Source organism: Phalaenopsis equestris, unplaced genomic scaffold (assembly GCF_001263595.1).
Source record: "Phalaenopsis equestris unplaced genomic scaffold, ASM126359v1 Scaffold198954, whole genome shotgun sequence".
Classification (NCBI taxonomy): domain Eukaryota; kingdom Viridiplantae; phylum Streptophyta; class Magnoliopsida; order Asparagales; family Orchidaceae; genus Phalaenopsis; species Phalaenopsis equestris.
In genome coordinates this window covers 109,565-127,590 of record NW_018218850.1, presented here as the reverse complement: position 1 = coordinate 127,590, position 18,026 = coordinate 109,565, and the positions used below count along the sequence as shown (strand labels likewise).

The window sequence follows — 18,026 nt, the reverse complement described above, 5'->3', positions numbered from 1 at the left end:
GGTTTTCTTCATCAAGATTTCATATGTGACACCAACCAATAGCGACATACAAACCATCCAGCAGAACCCATAATGTCAAATGTCTCATCATTGACTTCCAAAACTCACTAAAAGAAAAAAAAATGCAAAAGAAAGAAAATACATACAAATTGTGTAAAAAACTAAAATAGTAAATATCCAATACATAAGGAACATAAATAAACATGAGCTGTCTAAAATTCTGATACAATAAACAGTGAATGTCTTCAATAACTATTAAAATAAATAATATCATAAAGATTAAAATTACGTTCAATCACTCTCCAACTATCGCATCTATAATTTATTCTCTCATTTTTGCCACCTCTCTTGCACCTTCCCCGTTTTTAGAATAGGTCTCAGGAACATCATTTTCGACATGTGATAAAGAATGTCCAAGTCGGTACTCATATGCTTCAGTAGGGACATGCTCGTGATTCTCGTCTGTTTTACGGAAGTTGATGTCGTTGTGAAAAGGATGCCTTCAAATATAATTGTTGAGAGTCATTATGACAATCACAATCTATACCTATTTGGGAAATAGATAAGATAATATATTGCGAAGTATAACAATATAATCACCAATGCCTCTCCACACCAAGCTACACCTACACATCACCACTGCCACCACCTCCACACACAAACACCTTTACACACCTAAACATCGACAACACCTCCACCACACGCTAACACCGATCACCACACCCCCACACCTTAACCCCGTTCACCCCCTCCACACGCTAACACCGATCACCACCTCCACACAAAAATAAACATCTGCAACACCACCACCATCATATTTATCAACAGATCACACTACCTCATAACCAACACCACACCACACCACACCACCTCCAAACTACACACCATCACCTCAATGCCACCAACCACCAACATCAATAGCATACCACACCACTCCACCACCTCCACATCACCTTCCTCCACAACACACCATCACTTCCACATAACCTAAAACCAACATCAATAGCACGCCACACCACTCCGCCACTTTCACATCACTTACTTCCACAACACACCACCACCTTCAAACAACCTACAACCAACATCAATAACACACAACCATCATATCAGCAAAAAACCAACACCGACACCACACTAAGACCTCGACACCACACCACCTCCTCCAAACCACCCACGACCACCAGGACATCAATCAACAACATGAAAGGTTTGATCGTTTCAAGCATAAATGCATTGGTTTTGAGTGCCCTATATGTAATTTACGCAAAACACTGCCATCTACAAATCAAGCACTCTATTTTATCCATTTTTCAAATTCTCACTCAAACATCAAATATAGTGATAAATCTCCATCTCATAATTTTCACCTAAGGCAATTACATACAAGGCACCCGAAACGTTGCTATCTACATATTAAACACCCTGTGTCATCCATTTTTCAAATTCTCGGTCAAACATCAAATATAAAAACATTTCGTAATTTTGAATTGAGACATTTACATACAAGACACCCAAAACAATGCTATGTACAAATCAAGCACCCTATTTTATCCATTTTTCAAATTCTCACTCAAATATTAAAGGTAGTAATAAAACCCCATCCCATATTTTTCATTTGAGGCAATTACATACAAGGCACCGGAAACGTTGCTATCTACAAATTAAACACCCTCTTTCATTCATTTTTTAGATTCTCGCGCAAACAAAACAATAAAAACTGTATGTAATTTTGAATTGAGACAATTACATACGTGGCACCCAAAGCAATGCTATGTACAAATTATTATTTCATCCATTTTTCAAATTCCCACTAAAAAATTAGTGGAGGTAATGATAAAGGTCATCCCATATTCAACATTTCATCCTGTTACTTACATGACACCCCAAACATTGCTATATACAAATCAAGCACACTCTTTCATCTATTCTCCGAATTCCCACTCAAAAAATGAGTGGTTCCACATTTTTCATTTTTTTCGTAAAATTCAAATCTTAAATCTCAAAGCACAAATCACAAATGAGAAATCAGAAAGTCACAAATCGCAAATATCACGAACTTCTCACAACAAACTGTAAATGAAAAAGTAAAAAATCGCAAAGACAAAGCCATTCCATCGAAAGTGAGCGCAGGAATTACGTACAAAGAATAGTAACTAGAGATCAGAGGGAAGAGGAAGAGAAGACAACCACTAGAGAGAGGTGGTGAGAGGCTATAGAGAAAAACGAGAGAGATGTAAGAGGGAAACGCGAGAGAGAGAGAGAGAGAGAGAGGTACTTAGGGTTCGTGAGAGCGATCGAGGGAGGCAGAGAGGCACTTAGGGCAGAAGAAACACGAGAAAGCGGACCACTGAGTTGAGAGGGGCGGTGGGGCAATACATACACAAAGAATTGTGGGCTACAAGGTCGATCCTTTGGCCACGTTTAACACGAATTATTATTGAATTTTTAGGATAAACTGTAGCCCCGCAGCAACCAAAAGTCTTAGTTGGCATGTTCAAAATATACTGCACCAAATAAGTTGACCAAACGTGCCCTTAAGAAAAAAAATTATAAGATGGTGGTGAGACCTGCAATGCTTTATGGCACAAAATGTTGTCTAATAAAAGAGAAGCATAAAGTTTAGTGTTGTTGAGGTGAGAATGCTCAGTGGGATGAGTGGCTTTACATTTAAAGACAAAATGAGGTACGAATATGTTTGTGAATTGGTTGGAGTAGCTTCAGTGACAAAAAAGATTAGAGTAAGTCGTCTTAGCTGGTTTGATCACATTAAACGTTGACCATTTGATGGCTGTTAGGAGAGTAAATTTTTCTTAGATATGATTTATGTTAAAAAAGGTAGAGGTAGACCTAATAAGACTTGTGCTTATTGTATAAAAATTGATCTTAATTTATTAGAGTTAAATAAAAGTATGACACTCAATAGAACACAATAGAGAAAAGGATCATACAGCCGATCCCATTTAGAGGGATAACGTCTTGTTGTCGTTGTAGTAAGAAATTATTTTTCGTTATTACATATATAAAAATGTATAAAACAACAACTACAAAGCCTTAATCTAACTATGTGTGGTCGGCTACATGAATCCTTTTTCTCCATTGCGTCTTATTTAGTGTGATATTTTCATCTAGTTCTAGTATTAAGACCATTTTCTATACAACATATATAAAAATGTATAATATAATTAAATAAGTTTAATACCTAAATTGATATGTTATGAGCATTTGCATGGAATGCAGTTGATGAATGTGATGTTTCTACATCACACATCATTTTCTATTCCACGTAAGGCCAACAAGTAGCATGACAAGTAGCATGATTGTTGAGTGATTGCAACAATCTAGACCATTGGGTTCATTTTGATCGGTTTAATGAAGCAAATTGCCGATGGTTGAGAATCTTTTTGAATAGCAAACCAGCAACCTCAAGAATATTTGATGCAATACATCTAATTGTCCAATAGGATTTTGATAGAACCAATAAATATGATTCTCCTTGGATCTTTACGGGCATTATTAAAGATTGTAGTCCTTGCAATACTGATATTCTTTATGGCGTCTCATTGCAGTTTCAAGTGACTCCTTATTTTGATATTTGAACTGTTTAAAATCAGCCAGCAAGTCACTTCAGTTTTTGCAAAAAAGAAGAACATAGCAAATTATTAACGCATGTATAATTGATAGACAAGCCATATTGCATGGAATGTGTACTATATGGTGTATTATTTTGATTTACAGTAGTTTAGTGCAGTTTTTCTCTTGCTTTTGGTCACTGAATAACGGTTTGGCTACACTTCAAATATATTTAAACCTTGCCCCATCCTTTCATCTGTCTTAAAATTCAGGTTGTGAGGGCAAAAAAGAATGATACCGGAAATGTTTATGCTTTGAAAATAATGGACAAGAAGTTCATTGCTAAAGAAAATAAAATATCTTATGTGAAGCTGGAGAGGATTATTCTTGATCAATTGGATCATCCCGGTGTCATCAGGCTATATTTTACTTTTCAAGACACTTACTCTCTTTGTAAGTAGTAGTACCTTTTAAGCATTCATTTTCCATGGTCATTGAATTTTTAAATTTTCATGAAAATTTAGCATGTACATCTAAGATCTGAGCCCATGCTTTTGCAATTATATGGGTTGGTTTCTATATTTGACTTATGCTCGGGTTATGCCTTTTGCAGACATGGCCCTTGAATCTTGTGAGGGTGGTGAGCTGTTTGATCAAATAACAAGGGTAAAGTTTTGAGCTTTCAGACATAATTTTTCTTAGATTATAAATTTATTAATAGTTCTCTTAGCTTTTTGACATGTTTGCAATGCCGCAGAAAGGTTGTCTTTCTGAGGACGAGGCTCGTTTTTATGCAGCTGAAGTTGTTGATGTTTTGGAATATATACATAGTGTTGGATTAATTCATCGTGATATTAAGGTAAATTTAATACCGTTGTAACTCTGGTTGCTTCAATAACTAATTAATCTCTAAATGCCAGCCAGAAAATTTGCTACTCACCGCAGATGGACATGTTAAGGTTGCTGATTTTGGTAGCGTAAAGCCAACAATGACGAGCAAACTTACAGTCCTTCCTAATACGACATGTAATTTGGCAATGTGTTTTGAGTTTAATATGATAATTAAGTAATTTTCTTAGTATTACTCTTTTTACAGATGATAAGGCATGCACTTTTGTGGGAACAGCTGCATATATCCCTCCTGAAGTTCTCAATTCTTCTCCAGCAAGTGGTGGGTAAGAATAGTGTTCTGATCCTTATAGTTTGTCTGCTCATAACTGATAGACTTCTTTCCTTTGTTCTTTGAATGCCTTTCTTGAATTACTTTATTTCTTCCCTTAGAAAAGAAATAACGTTGAAAAGGAAGGAGCACTGCTTGTAGAAGGAACCGAACTTTATTTTCTCATTTTATAGAATTATGTAAATGCTGATATGTGGGAGACGTTTGATTCGAAAAGGGATAACATCATGAGTGGAAAGGAGAAGATCGATGGGTGGAGAGGGAAAGAAATATTTCTTGGGAGGGGAGAGAGACCATCAATCAAAAGAGAAGTTGAACATTGGGGTGGAATTTGTTCATATTTTATTTAATAATTAATTAATAATCTACATAACATCCATTTAGTCTCTATTTATAGAAATAGGGTAACAAGTTAAGTCTAACTAAAATTCAAAACTTAAACCTATATATTCTATAAAATTCTGTCATCTCTTAAAAAAAATAAGATAAGCCTAATAATTAAACAAAATAAAATTTAAATAAAGTTTTAAACTAATCTAAACTGGAGTAGTTTAGAAATATTATTCGTGTATTTTACAAAGTTTTGTGGGAATGATCTCTGTTTAGAAAGGCATTTTTGGGGCGTGTCCCTTGGTGAGGCGTAAGGCAAGTTGCCCCAAACCCACGAGGGGGGCACAAATCTCGCAGGGCTTATGCCTGGGAAAGTCTAGAGCGCAATTCGCGTCTTACAGGCATACACCTCGCCTTATAATCAAGTAAAAAAGGCAAAAAATTACTTAATTCTACATACCTATGTGATTCAAGCTTCTACTGCTCGCAGTCATCTCCCATAGCCCTTTTCGTTGCCCTGCAGTAGGACCACTTGCTTCATTCCGCAGTAGAACCGTCTGCTTTGTCCCGCACGTAGGTTCATCTGCGACGTCTGTTGCGCACGCTGCGTCTCCTTCTCCCACACGTTGCGTCTCTTTCTCCCGCACGCTACGTCTCCTCCATCTCCCTCTCCCGCACCAGCATCGTCTGCATCTTCTTCTTCCCGCATGCCACTCACAACCCGACAAGTTATTTTGATTGTTTTAAGATTTTTAATCCTTTGCAAGTCTTTAATTGATCATTTCACTGTAGCTGTAGTGAGTTTTACTTTCGCTACAATAATTTTACTCTATAATGAACCAAAATGTTTTTTCTTTCATGTTAACGATTTTTTTTAAAGTATACAGGAGTAAGATTTGATAATTTTAATCCTTCTAAAGATTATTTTTTAAAATTTTGAGTGTTTTAAAGATTTAATGCTGTTTTTTTTAGTGTGTTAGGTTGGTTATTAACTTGTAATGGAAGGGGAGGATTGTGTGGCCGGTAGTAATTGCTCTATGAAGAATAATTTTGCATGACAGTATACAAGCATACCCATGACAAATGTTTCATATATATGTTTTGCAATCAAATGAGTAGTGGAACAATAAACAAGATGAAATAACATCTTGTCGGCACACACAAGGGCATTAAAGCATGCACTAAAGCCCCTATTGAAGTTCAAGAGAGATGCAAGAAAGAATTGGGAGTGCAACAAATGTGGGTGATGGAGAAAATGCTACCTCTACATTATTTGACTCCTCTCAGAGGCCACATAGTATTAGAAGTCTAATGAATTCTTTCACCACATCACAATCAAGGAATTCTACTGAAAATTCCAATTGGAAAAAAGATGAAAAATAGAACCATGTAGGGTAATTGGCAGCTTCTACTACTCAGCCAGATTGACGTTCAATGTTGTCAGTGTCCCATATTACATGTTTATGTTTTAAGCTGTTGCTAATTTTTGACATGGTTTTTCTCCGCCTAAAATACATAAATTGAGAACTTGGATATTTACATAGGATGTTGCTATAATCAATAAGATATTAGAGGAGCATAAGAAGACATTGAGTATATATGGTTGCTTGATTATGTTAGACAGTTGGACAGATGAAAAAAGTAAAACTTTTATTAATTATCTTTTGAACAGTCCAGGTGGGACTTTATTTCTTAAATCTGTGGATGCTTCTAATGCTCTAAAAAGTGGTCTGTTACTATTCACATATTTGGATGACATGATTGAGGAAGTGAGAGAAAGAATGTGGTGCAAATTATCACAGATAATGGATTCAATTATGTGAATGTGGGTAAAAAGTTAATGAAGTGAAAAACATATTTGTTGGATACCATGTGCAACACTTTATATTGACCTAATATTAGAAAATATTAGAAAGTTAAATATTCAAAAACACACTTGCAAATGTAAAAAAAGTTCTTAAATTCATTTTTGGGCACACATAGGTTCTTGGTTTAATGAGATCTTTTACAAAGGAGAGGGAATTCATTTGTCCAATTATCACACGGTTTGTTATGACATATTTGACTCTTCAAAGCATTTACAAGTAAAAGCAACCACTTCAGACAAAGTTCTCCTTAGAAGCTTGGTGTTCTAGTCAATGGGCCAAGAAAATGAAAGGTATAAAAGCTCGAGCTGTTATTATATTTGATCCACATTTCTGGGGTCATCTTGCTTATTTTATTAAAAGTGTGCTGCTTGTAAATGTTCTAAGAGAAGTTGACTCGGAAGAACGACCAAACATGAGTTATATTTATGAGTTAATGGATTCAACAAAAGAAAAATATTGCTTTTAATTGTGGACATAATGGAATTAAGTATGGATCTATTTGGAGGAAAATTGACGCAAGATGGGAAGTCCAATTTCATAAATCACTACATGCAACTGTTTATTACTTAAACCCTCAATTTTGCTTTGAGGATAATTTTTCTAATGATGATGAGGTAAAGAAGGGTTGTATAGAAAGAATGTTGAGTTATGAAGATCTTCTTAGAGCTGATATTCAACTAGACTTGTATGATGACTTAATAGAAGACTTTGGGAGTAGAGTTGTTATAGACTCAAGAAATTTGAGATCTTCTGTTGATTGGCGGATGAGATTTGGTAGGAAAACGTCGAGTTAACAAATTTTGCTATTTGAGTTTTTAGCCTTACATACGGTTCATCAAGTGGTGAAACAAATTAGAGTACTTTTGAATTGGTAATAATTTTCTTTTACTTAAAACTTAAGTTAAAATTATTATTATTTGCTTTTATAATCACTTCTTAAAAATAATGTTTTTTATCTTAGATTTATACTAAGAAGAGGAACAAATTGGAGTACGAGAGATTGAATGCTCTTATATATGTAAAATATAATGCCAGATTGAGGAAGAAAAATATAAGAAGAAAACAAGAGCTCAATCCAATATTGATAAATGACAAACTCTGATAATGACCGGATTGTTGAGAAAGGAGATCCAGTGCTTTTAGTGGACCTTCTTGGATGAATGAAAACGAACAAGAATTTGCTATTCATGTAATCAGAAATGTTTCTATGAGTAATATAAATGAAGAATCACAAAATATTATACAAAGAAGAAATAATATTTTTGTAACATATTCTCACAGGAGAAGATGAATGAAAGAATAAGAATGTTTCATATTTGCATTTAATTATTCTTTATATAATTATGCATTCTTAATTTCTTATAGAAAAAAAAGATTCTAAATATTTACGAATGTCATTTTGTTTGTGTTTATAATTTAGGTAACAATAATAAAGAGAAATAAATTATGAATGCACATGAGATTGAGCATGATGATGACATCAATGAAGTCAATAATGAATGCAGAAAATATGAATGACCTAATTGTGATTTTGACACAACTATTGGTGAATAAGAAGATTCTGATGATGAATTTGAAGAATTAATTTTCTTCAAGGATTGAGATCAAATGATCATAAATATATTTTTATGGCTCAAGCATGTTTACTTAGTTTTATATGTTTCTACTTTTTTGTGGTGATTTTTTGCTAACATCTTGAAGATTCTATTCCTAGAGGACTTGTTTTGTTTGTGTTTAATTTTTTTTGTTATGCACAAATAGTTTATTATTTTCTCTTAATATTTATATTCCTTTTTCTTATTAAGTGGGGTTTATGTTTAATGCCTTGGGGCTTATTCCTCGCCCCATATAGCTAAAATGCCCCGCTCAACTCACATGCCTTTTAAATCATTGAGAATGATAGAGCCGTTATGAAGAGTGATGAAAAATTAATTTTTTAGATGTCTGGTTCTTTGATTGAACGGCTCGTGGAAATAGTTAAAAAATTGTTTCGTATTAATATGTGCGGCTTAATTAGATTATGTAAAATTTGGTGGCCTAGGATTGCATTATATATTATCTGAAAATAGTGCCGTTGATGATTCCAGTCATATGATGGTGGTAAAAATGGTAACCATCTTTTTTTGTTGAGGAAGCATGCGATTTTTGGAGCCCGAGAAATGACCTATATTTTTGCAGAAGAACCTTGCAAAAATCTTGAAATGTGTTGATTATTCTAATAAAGTTCTTTGTATCAATAAAATAGCAATAGAATAAATCTCATTCTAAAAAATAGGATTGGGCATTGTATGTATATCTGGATTCATGAATAATCTTTTGTACAACCACATGATTATGCTTATCAAGAGGTTGATCGTTGATAATTATTCATCATTATCGAGATCATTGATATATCACAAAACCTTACATTAATAATCATATATGCCATCTCAGTATAATGGTTTTCTGAATTGGTTAAGGTTACAGTTGCCTTAAATTTTGAATTGATAAGAAGTTTTTGAACTTTTAGAGCTCAAGAAACTAGTTTCTAATATAATTTATTATCATGATAAGACAGTTTTTGATTGAAATGAAAAGATGATTATATGTATAACCATCATAAGCTTTATAACTATAAGATCTAACTAATGACATTGGTATTATTTATGAGACAGTCAATACTCATATGAGTGCTAATAGAGATCAAATGTATCAACATTGGTATGTCTTGATGATGTGGTCTATGTTTAGATCTTTTGATGGGGGCCAAAGATGCTTTGGACCCTTTCCCAAGATCCTTAGGAATGATGTATAGGCTTTGGTTATATTTAATCTGACTTAAAATTTAAGTTAACAAATTGGTCGGCCTAGGACAAACCCAGTCCAAACCGAGAGTAGCAAGTCCAACTTAAAATTCATTTGAGGAGAAATAGGTGTTTCTCAGGTCTTGGATCAGTTGGAGTTGTTTGAGAGAAGAGTTTAAACATATTCCAGGGAAATTTTAAAATTTTCCAAGAAAAGCAGGTATTTTGTTATGATTTTCGTAATGATTGGGTCTAATGAAACCCTGACATGGCTAAAAAATAATATTAGGCTTTTAGATTTTGGAAAGTGGATTAGAGTGAGGGAAAATGGATGAAAAAATTTTAATGTGATAGAAACATATTGTAGTTCGATTTGAAAGTGGATTAGAGTGAGGGAAAATGGATGAAAAATTTTTAATGTGATAGAAACATATTGTAGTTCGATTTTGATTTTTTGAAGGATTTTTAAGGGTTTTAAAGCCACCAATTGACTTCTATAACAAAACTAGGTCTTTTGCTGGAAAATTTGGTTGGTAGCTTCAAATAAGCTTTTAGTGAAATTTTTGTGGGTAAATCTTATGGAAAAATATTTTATTTTGTGGAGAAATGAATATAGATGGGGAACTTCAGAAGAAATAGATGAAGTTTTTACAAAAAAAAAAAAGAAAGAAAATAAGAATCTAATCACTTATCATAATGACATTGGAAGAGATCGCCAAATTTTTTTCCATTGTGAGAGCAGCTATCAAGCCAACATCCTCTTCAGTTTTTCTTTCTCATATTATCACAACAACATCAAACTCCTTTTCATTTTAACAGTCAAAAATAAAGGTTTTACAATGAGATAATATAAACTTATAAAAGAGATGGGATAGGCGAGGGCTGGCTAAGTGTGCAGATGGAAAAATGGATTTGGTTATACATGAATAACCACCCGTATTCACTTTTCATTGGCATCTTATGCCTTTATAGAATTCTTTAGCCATTCTCTCTCTCTTTTTTTGATAGAAGAGGTCATGTAGTTTACCAGAAATTGGTAAGCTAGTTCGATGGCAATAGAGGATTTTTCTTGAGAAGGCATTGCAAGCTAACAATTCATAATTCTTTATTGTTCTCACCGAAGTACATCAATAAAATCATAAAAAAGATAAATATGAAGTACTATAACTTCAAAAACTCTTAAAAATACAAACCCACCATATGATCACCTTTAAATGAAAAGTCATTAAACAATTCTTTAACTAAGAATCTTATAAACTCTTAGCTTTAATATTAGATTTATTATTTTCTTTGATTGGACCTCTTGATGGGGGCCAAAGATGATTTGTATCTCTTCCTAAGATCCATAAGAATGCTGTATAGACTTTAGTTGGGCTTACATTGATTTTAAGATTCAAGGCAACAAATGGCTCGGCTTAGGTCAAAACCCAGGCCAACCTATTTGTAATAATTCTAACTTTAAAATTCAATTGAGAAGAAATGTGAGGTTCCCTGGAGTTATTAGAGAGATGCGTCTAAATATATTTAGGAAATTTTTTAGATATATTTTAGAATTTTTTTTTTAAGATGGGGTTTGATGAAGCCCTAGCCTGCCCAAGAAAATAATTTTAGGATTTTAGGTATTAAATAGTGGATTTGAATGAGGAAAATGACAACAAACTTTGTTTTTGATAGAAATATTTGTAGTTTAATGATAGAGTTTTTAAGTTTTCAAGGGGTTTTAGGCTATCAGAATGGAGATGACTAGCCCTGTACGCAACTAGACTTTTGAATGAGCTTCACCATTTGGCGAAGCTCCTTCAAACGGAGCCTTCGAGAAAATGCTAAAGAGATTGCTAGTTTAGATTTTAAGCTTTGGTCTTCAGGTGGGAGTTATATTAGAAATGGTGTGTATATAATTATAGATAAGAGTTCGAAAGATAATGTTCTAGAGTTAAAGATAGGATTATAGCTCTATAACTTGTTGTTGATATTAAGATCATTAATATTATTATTGCTTAAGCTCCACAAGTTGGTTTGGATATATGTTCAAAAGAAAAATTTTTAAATGACCTAGAAGAATTAATATAAAAGATATCTTTCTTGAAGAAAAAAAATTTATTGGAGGAGATTTGGTTGATGATTTTTGAAGCATTTTATGAGAGCTATGATTTTAAAGTTACTAATGAAGAGGTAGAGACTTTATAGATTTTATTTTAGCTTATGATTTTTTAATTGCTAATATTTTTTTTATAAAATGGATGAACATTTTATCACTAATAAATAGATTTATCAAAAAGGTTCTTTTGTGAATAGCTCATGTTCGAATCGTTCATTAAACAAGCATAACATGCAAAATCTTTTAAGCTCTAATTATAAACGATCTGAATACAAGCAACCACTTGTTTCGTTTTTGCATGACTCATTTTAGCTCGAAATAAAAAAAATTATATGTATTATTTAGATTATATTATATGGTATAATTATATCTATGTTTAAATCACTATAAATTGTGTGGTTATGTGGTTAAAATAAATGATGCAAGTTTTAATCCGACACCTTACATCTATTTTTCTAATTAATTTAAATGGCTAATTTCGAGTAGAACACGAATAATAATATGTAAATTGAGTCAAACATGAACAAACTGTTCATGAGCAATTTCACACACGAGTCAATTTCATATAGAAATTTACTTTGAACTAGGCGAACATGAGCAAAGCCTGAGCTCGTTCATGCTCGACTCATCACAACCCTACTTATAAGAATAGATTTAGTGCCTGTTTGGGGCAGCTTATAGGATGCAGCGGTGTTTTTAAAATGTCGCCGTCCCTTTTGAAACCCGCATTCTGCCGAACGATTCGGTGCCGCGATGTTTGAATATCGCGATATTCTTATTAGCTTCGCAAGCCAGAAGAACCCCGTGTCCCGTGTATGAGTTTCGCGTTTAGGGCAAAATTCCTTTGTTGCCCCTTCCGAGATCTCCCTCTCCTTCACTCTTTCGAGGAGAATCGACCCTCAGCTCGGCGCACATAAGGTATTATTTTCACCGATTGTGCCTTCTCAAGTGTAGGAAACTTCTCTCACACTCGCATCCTTTTTTCTCTTCTCCTTCTCTTTCTACTAGGGCATGAGAGGTCAGTGCAGACCGTGGCTTCCAATCTTTCTAGTAGGAATCATTGTCTTATTGCCCCAGACACATGAGAGTTCCTTTCGCTTATTCTTCATCTCTGTTCACTCTCTCGACTAATCTCTCGGTCTAAGGAATTCTGTGGTATTTTTTGTTCCTATGATCGTTTAACTATTGCAAATTTATGCTTCGGAATGTTGGATTTTCAATTATGAAGTGGTTATTTGAAAGAGCGTAAACTTTCCCGTTGAAATTTATGCTTCGGAATGCTGGAATGTTTGCGAATTTTGGTTTTACGTTGGTTCACTTGTTGGGAATCAAATTTGTGCTTCTAATGGGGCATTTACATACATACAGGGATTGATTGCCTCAGATTTTTGGATATTTATGATGTTGAGTTGATATTCATTACATTGCATAAAAATGGGTACATATATGTTCTATAAAACCAAAAGAAAAAAAAAAGGAAGCTTTGATTCACGGCTTCATTGAAATTGCAAAGTTCAGTTATAATATAATGGGGCAATTACATACATACCACTCAATCGCGTGGTCATACTTTTGGCTGAAATTGCTTATCAATTTGCATAGTATTTCTTTAATGCAATTTGTTTTATCATACTTTTTGGTGTTGGTGTTTAGTTCCAGTCATAAAACAAGTTGTTGCTATTTTAGCTTTAAGGTGTTTGTCTGTTTGTTCTCCATTTCTGACAAGAACTTGATCAGAATCATGGTAAGGTGTTTGTCCGTTTGTTCTCCATTTCTGACAAGAACTTGATCAGAACCTTGGTAAGGTGCTATTAATTGTAGGTTGCTGAAATGTAGGGTGAGATGTGCTGTTGCGCCAGAGTTATTAATTCTCACTCTTGCGGCTATGGTTTAGGGTCATGTAGGGTGAGAGTTTAGCTTGAGGGTTGGCTGAAGGTTTGTATCGAAAATTATATTTGTGCCAGCACTGGTAGGCATAATGAGCTTTTTATTGCATATTTGACTGACCATATTTGTTTTACTTTTGGGCGTAACACTGGTATTGGAATTCTTATTGTTGGACAAGTTCTTGCTTGAATTTCTTGAATTGCAAAATTCCCCTTTATTTTTATAAGATGGTAAGGTTGTGTGTTGTGTGATCTTGGTGGATTTATTTGACAAATTACACTCTTTGCTATGTAGCAGGGAGTAGAAATCCTTCTATACACTCTTTGCTATGTAGCAGGGAGTAGAAATCCTTCAATATAATTGGATTTAATTTAGTGCGATATTATATTTTAGCTTGAGCATTGACATTGCTATCTATGAGTAACTTGACGATCATTTTTCCACTTTATAGCAGTAGCAAGGAAAAAGATCATCTTCATGTTTACAATCATTTTTCGCACTTTTATAGCTATCAAAATGAGGATCAAAAGAATGCATCAGCTATTTTTATATCAGATTTAAAACGACATGACATTGCAACATTTCTTTTTGGTACAACAACAGGATGAAGCCTCTAATAGCTTCATGAATATCTCTTTCATTGAATGCAGTGAAATCAAAAATGAATATGCTCGACATTGGTTCAAGTTGAGCTACTTTTATTTGTTAGTTGAGGTACTTTTATTATCATCAAGGGGAAAAAAGGGAGTAAACATATGAAAAACTGATTGTATCGGGTTAGCTGAGAGCATGTTGTAGTGTTCTCCCTTGAGATTCATAACTATGTAACCTTACACAATTGCATAATTAAACATGTTCGATGCCTTACTGTGGATGTAGTTCTTTGACCGAACCACATAATTCTTTTGTGTACTTTTATTTTTTGTTTTGATGAGGAAATTACAACACTGTGGAAATGCTGTGTATCGGGTAATGCAAGCACTTATTTTGCTTTGTTCCATATAGTTCCAACATTTTAAGGCGGCTGAAGGGGGACTGTCTGCTATGTGGGATAAAGAAGTAACAAATATTTTTTGCGATCTATGTATTAAAGAAATAGAACTGACCACGTATTTCAGTAAGGAAGATTGACATAATATTGCTAGAAGGTTCAAAGAATTGGCAGGGATGGATTACGACATACTCAAATTTAAAAATAAATGGGATCAATTGAAAGAGTGAAAAAGTTAGAAGGAGCTCAAATGTGGATCCACAGGGTTGGAGTGGATCCCGTTAAACGAACAATCGATGCTCAAGATGAATGGTAGGTTGAAAGATTGGAGGTAATTTCCGAGGTTAGTGATGGATGATGGAAAATAATTGCGTACTTCAGTCGAACTGATTTTCCTTTTATTCGGTTCTCACATATAAAGCTTAATTTAATTTTATGATCTGACAAATTATATTTTTTGGTTGTTTTATCTCAGTAGCAGCATGAGCTCTAGGATTTCAGGGACCTCCTGATTTGTGTTGTGTTACTGCAGACTACCGGTTCCCTTATGTCACGCCAGCCTCATAGCAGTGGGAGATAGTTTTACGGTTGTGAGAGGAGTGTTTCAGCAAGATACGGTCTCTTCTGTTGGGCCGACATTTCGACATACTTTCATGCCGACAGTGATTGTGTTACGATGGTTTCCCACGAGGACAGTGCCGCCAAGGACAGATGACGTCAGAGTTTTAAAATGAACGTTTTAATTTCTTACTTATAATTGTAATTGTATTTCTTCTTATTTTATTTCTTTTGATACTCAGGAAATGGTGCGCAATATATTTTAAGTTTTGCAATTAAACTGTAATAGTTTGAGACATCTGTTTTATCTATTATTTTTCATAAACAATTCTGTTGCAAACTGCTTAACCAAACATGGACAAAATGGTCATTTATTCAACAATAGCTCCAAGTAAGCTGTTCTGAATAAGCGACCTCAAACAGCAAGCCAGCTTAGGGTCTGTTTGGGGCAGCTGCAGCTTATCCAGCTTCTGCTGATAAGCAGCTTATCCTGATAATCTGCTGATGACCAGCTGATCCGGATAAGCTGTCTGACTGTTTGGTTAACGCGTCTGGAAAACAGCTGATTGTGAAAAATTGACCCTTTTGCCCCTGGTCTGAATAAGCAGTTCAGCTGTTTGGTTTGTGCGTTTTGTAAACAACTTATTTGTAAATTTTTTGAGTTGAATGAATAATCTGTGTGCAGAATGTTATTTTCTCAAATGTGTAGAAATGAAATTGCAAAAAAAGTTTAATAATATTTATATAACTCAAAAAGGTTATGATTACATCAACAAAACATATTGATATAAAGGAAAGTTCAATACACATTTCTGGATCTCTAATATGGATTATAGAAAGACCCCAAAAAAAAGAAGAAATAACACGTTAAAATTACAAGGAAAAATATGACAATATTAAGTTTAACATGTAAAGCCACATCATGACGAATGTTGCCCGTTTCTGATACCTCAGATCCCCGAGCAAGCGTGTCTGAATGGGGTGCGGTATACACGGAAGAACTCGAACCATATGCGGTGGTCTCCTGTTGTGGTACTCTCGAACTCCTAGTACCTGTGTCCAATTGGGATATTGTAGAGACAGTTGTATTGTCCGTCCACCTAAAGAATTTACAGTCTTCAGGTCCTTGTCCCCAACGCGGGCACCTGTAAAATTGCCTCCCGTAGCTACGTGCCTGGCGTGACGTTAACAGCAACGACGGTAGTCCGCAATGACACATCACTTTCTCGACCTTCCCGTAGTGTCTGGAACTCATTCTTCTGCATTTTAAAAAATAGAATCGATCAGTCCAAAAAATAAGGAAATGTAAAAAGTAAACTTACCAAAGTGTAGATCCAGAGATTGCTGACAACAAATTTACGTGGCCGTCCAAACTGCCCACTCAAAAACAGCAGTTGCACCCGACTTCCAATCTGCTTAGGTACAATGGGTGGATCCAAAATGTGATTTGAAAGATTTGAATGGAGTAAATGTAAAAAATAAGGTTTGGATGCTATGTATAAATTTGGGAAAACTAAAGCCTGCATTCCAAGCATTTTATATGCTGCTAACCACATAGTCACTGCTTAAGATTATCTACAAATGAGCGCATACTCGGTTCATATTAATATTCTTCATAACAGAATCACATAAAAAATTGATAAATAACAAGTAGATATCAATCATTGCAACCATCATGGATCCAAATAAAGCATATGAAAAAACTTCAAATACTTTCTACATTGTTGTTCTAAATTCGACGAGAAGGGAACTGCGTTGCAGATTATTGCTTGTGAAATTTCATTGCAGATATTTACAGAAAATCCGTGTTGTTCAATTGATGAAACCGGGCTGCCCTACAGAAGGGTACATAATAGGATCAAAGCTAGCATTTAAGGACACTTCTTATGTATTTACATATAGAACACCTAAACATTCCTTCATACATTTATACCACTCAAATCTCTTACATAAGATAAAAATACCAACAGATATTCATGTCAATAATTCGCCATACAATTCCAGAATCAATAACTGTCACAAGTATGGGTGACGTTCAAGTCCACCCTTGCCTGCAACTTGGAATCATTATAATGGGGTTTAGATGACCTGCTCCCAATTTAACATCAACACTCAATATTCTCATCCAGGCTACAGCCAAACAATGCGCCTTACTATTAGGAAAGTGTGAGTTCAGTCTCATTCATATGGTTGGCATTAGTGTTTAAATAAATTAAACCCAAATAAGAAAATTATATTAGAAAACTTAAGAGATGCATCAAATTTTGTCGGCGCATCAATGATAGTGTTATAAGCACAAATAATAATCTCATTAATAAGATTAAAATCAGTAATTACTGAAAAAAAGGGGCTTTGCCAGTTTAAAAACTCACTCCATAGGAATCAATGACAATTCTAATAAAAGAAATAAAACACACACATGACCATTCGTTAAATCCCATTGCATTATACTATCAAACATTGATACGAAAGCTTTCAAGACTTCCCCTTAGCTCAATATAGCAGAATCAATGTAGCTTTTTTCATATTTGATGAATCATGATATGTAAGCTTTTCACTAACTTTTGAAGGCCTTGCCATATAAAAGGGGCTATGCAATACAAGGTACCTGATAAAGAAAGCCTTAGAGAGGAAGTTAATGTTTTGAAGGCCTTTTGTGTCCACCAGTGATCAGCAGACAATGGGAAATCGACACACACACACACACACACACACACACACACACACACACACACACACACACCACCCACACACACACACT

General features: G+C 34.4%; 1 protein-coding gene across 1 annotated transcript in view; it reads left to right on the top strand.

Annotated features, from left to right (window-relative positions):
• Positions 1–18,026, top strand: part of LOC110035671 (3-phosphoinositide-dependent protein kinase 1-like) — a 70,674-nt gene that overhangs the window by 10,371 nt on the left and 42,277 nt on the right. Inside the window, exons 2-6 of the mRNA XM_020739940.1 lie at positions 3,843–4,023; positions 4,184–4,236; positions 4,328–4,429; positions 4,491–4,596; positions 4,667–4,745. Coding sequence (XP_020595599.1) covers positions 3,843–4,023; positions 4,184–4,236; positions 4,328–4,429; positions 4,491–4,596; positions 4,667–4,745 — 521 coding nt within the window. The remainder of the gene's footprint in view (positions 1–3,842; positions 4,024–4,183; positions 4,237–4,327; positions 4,430–4,490; positions 4,597–4,666; positions 4,746–18,026) is intronic.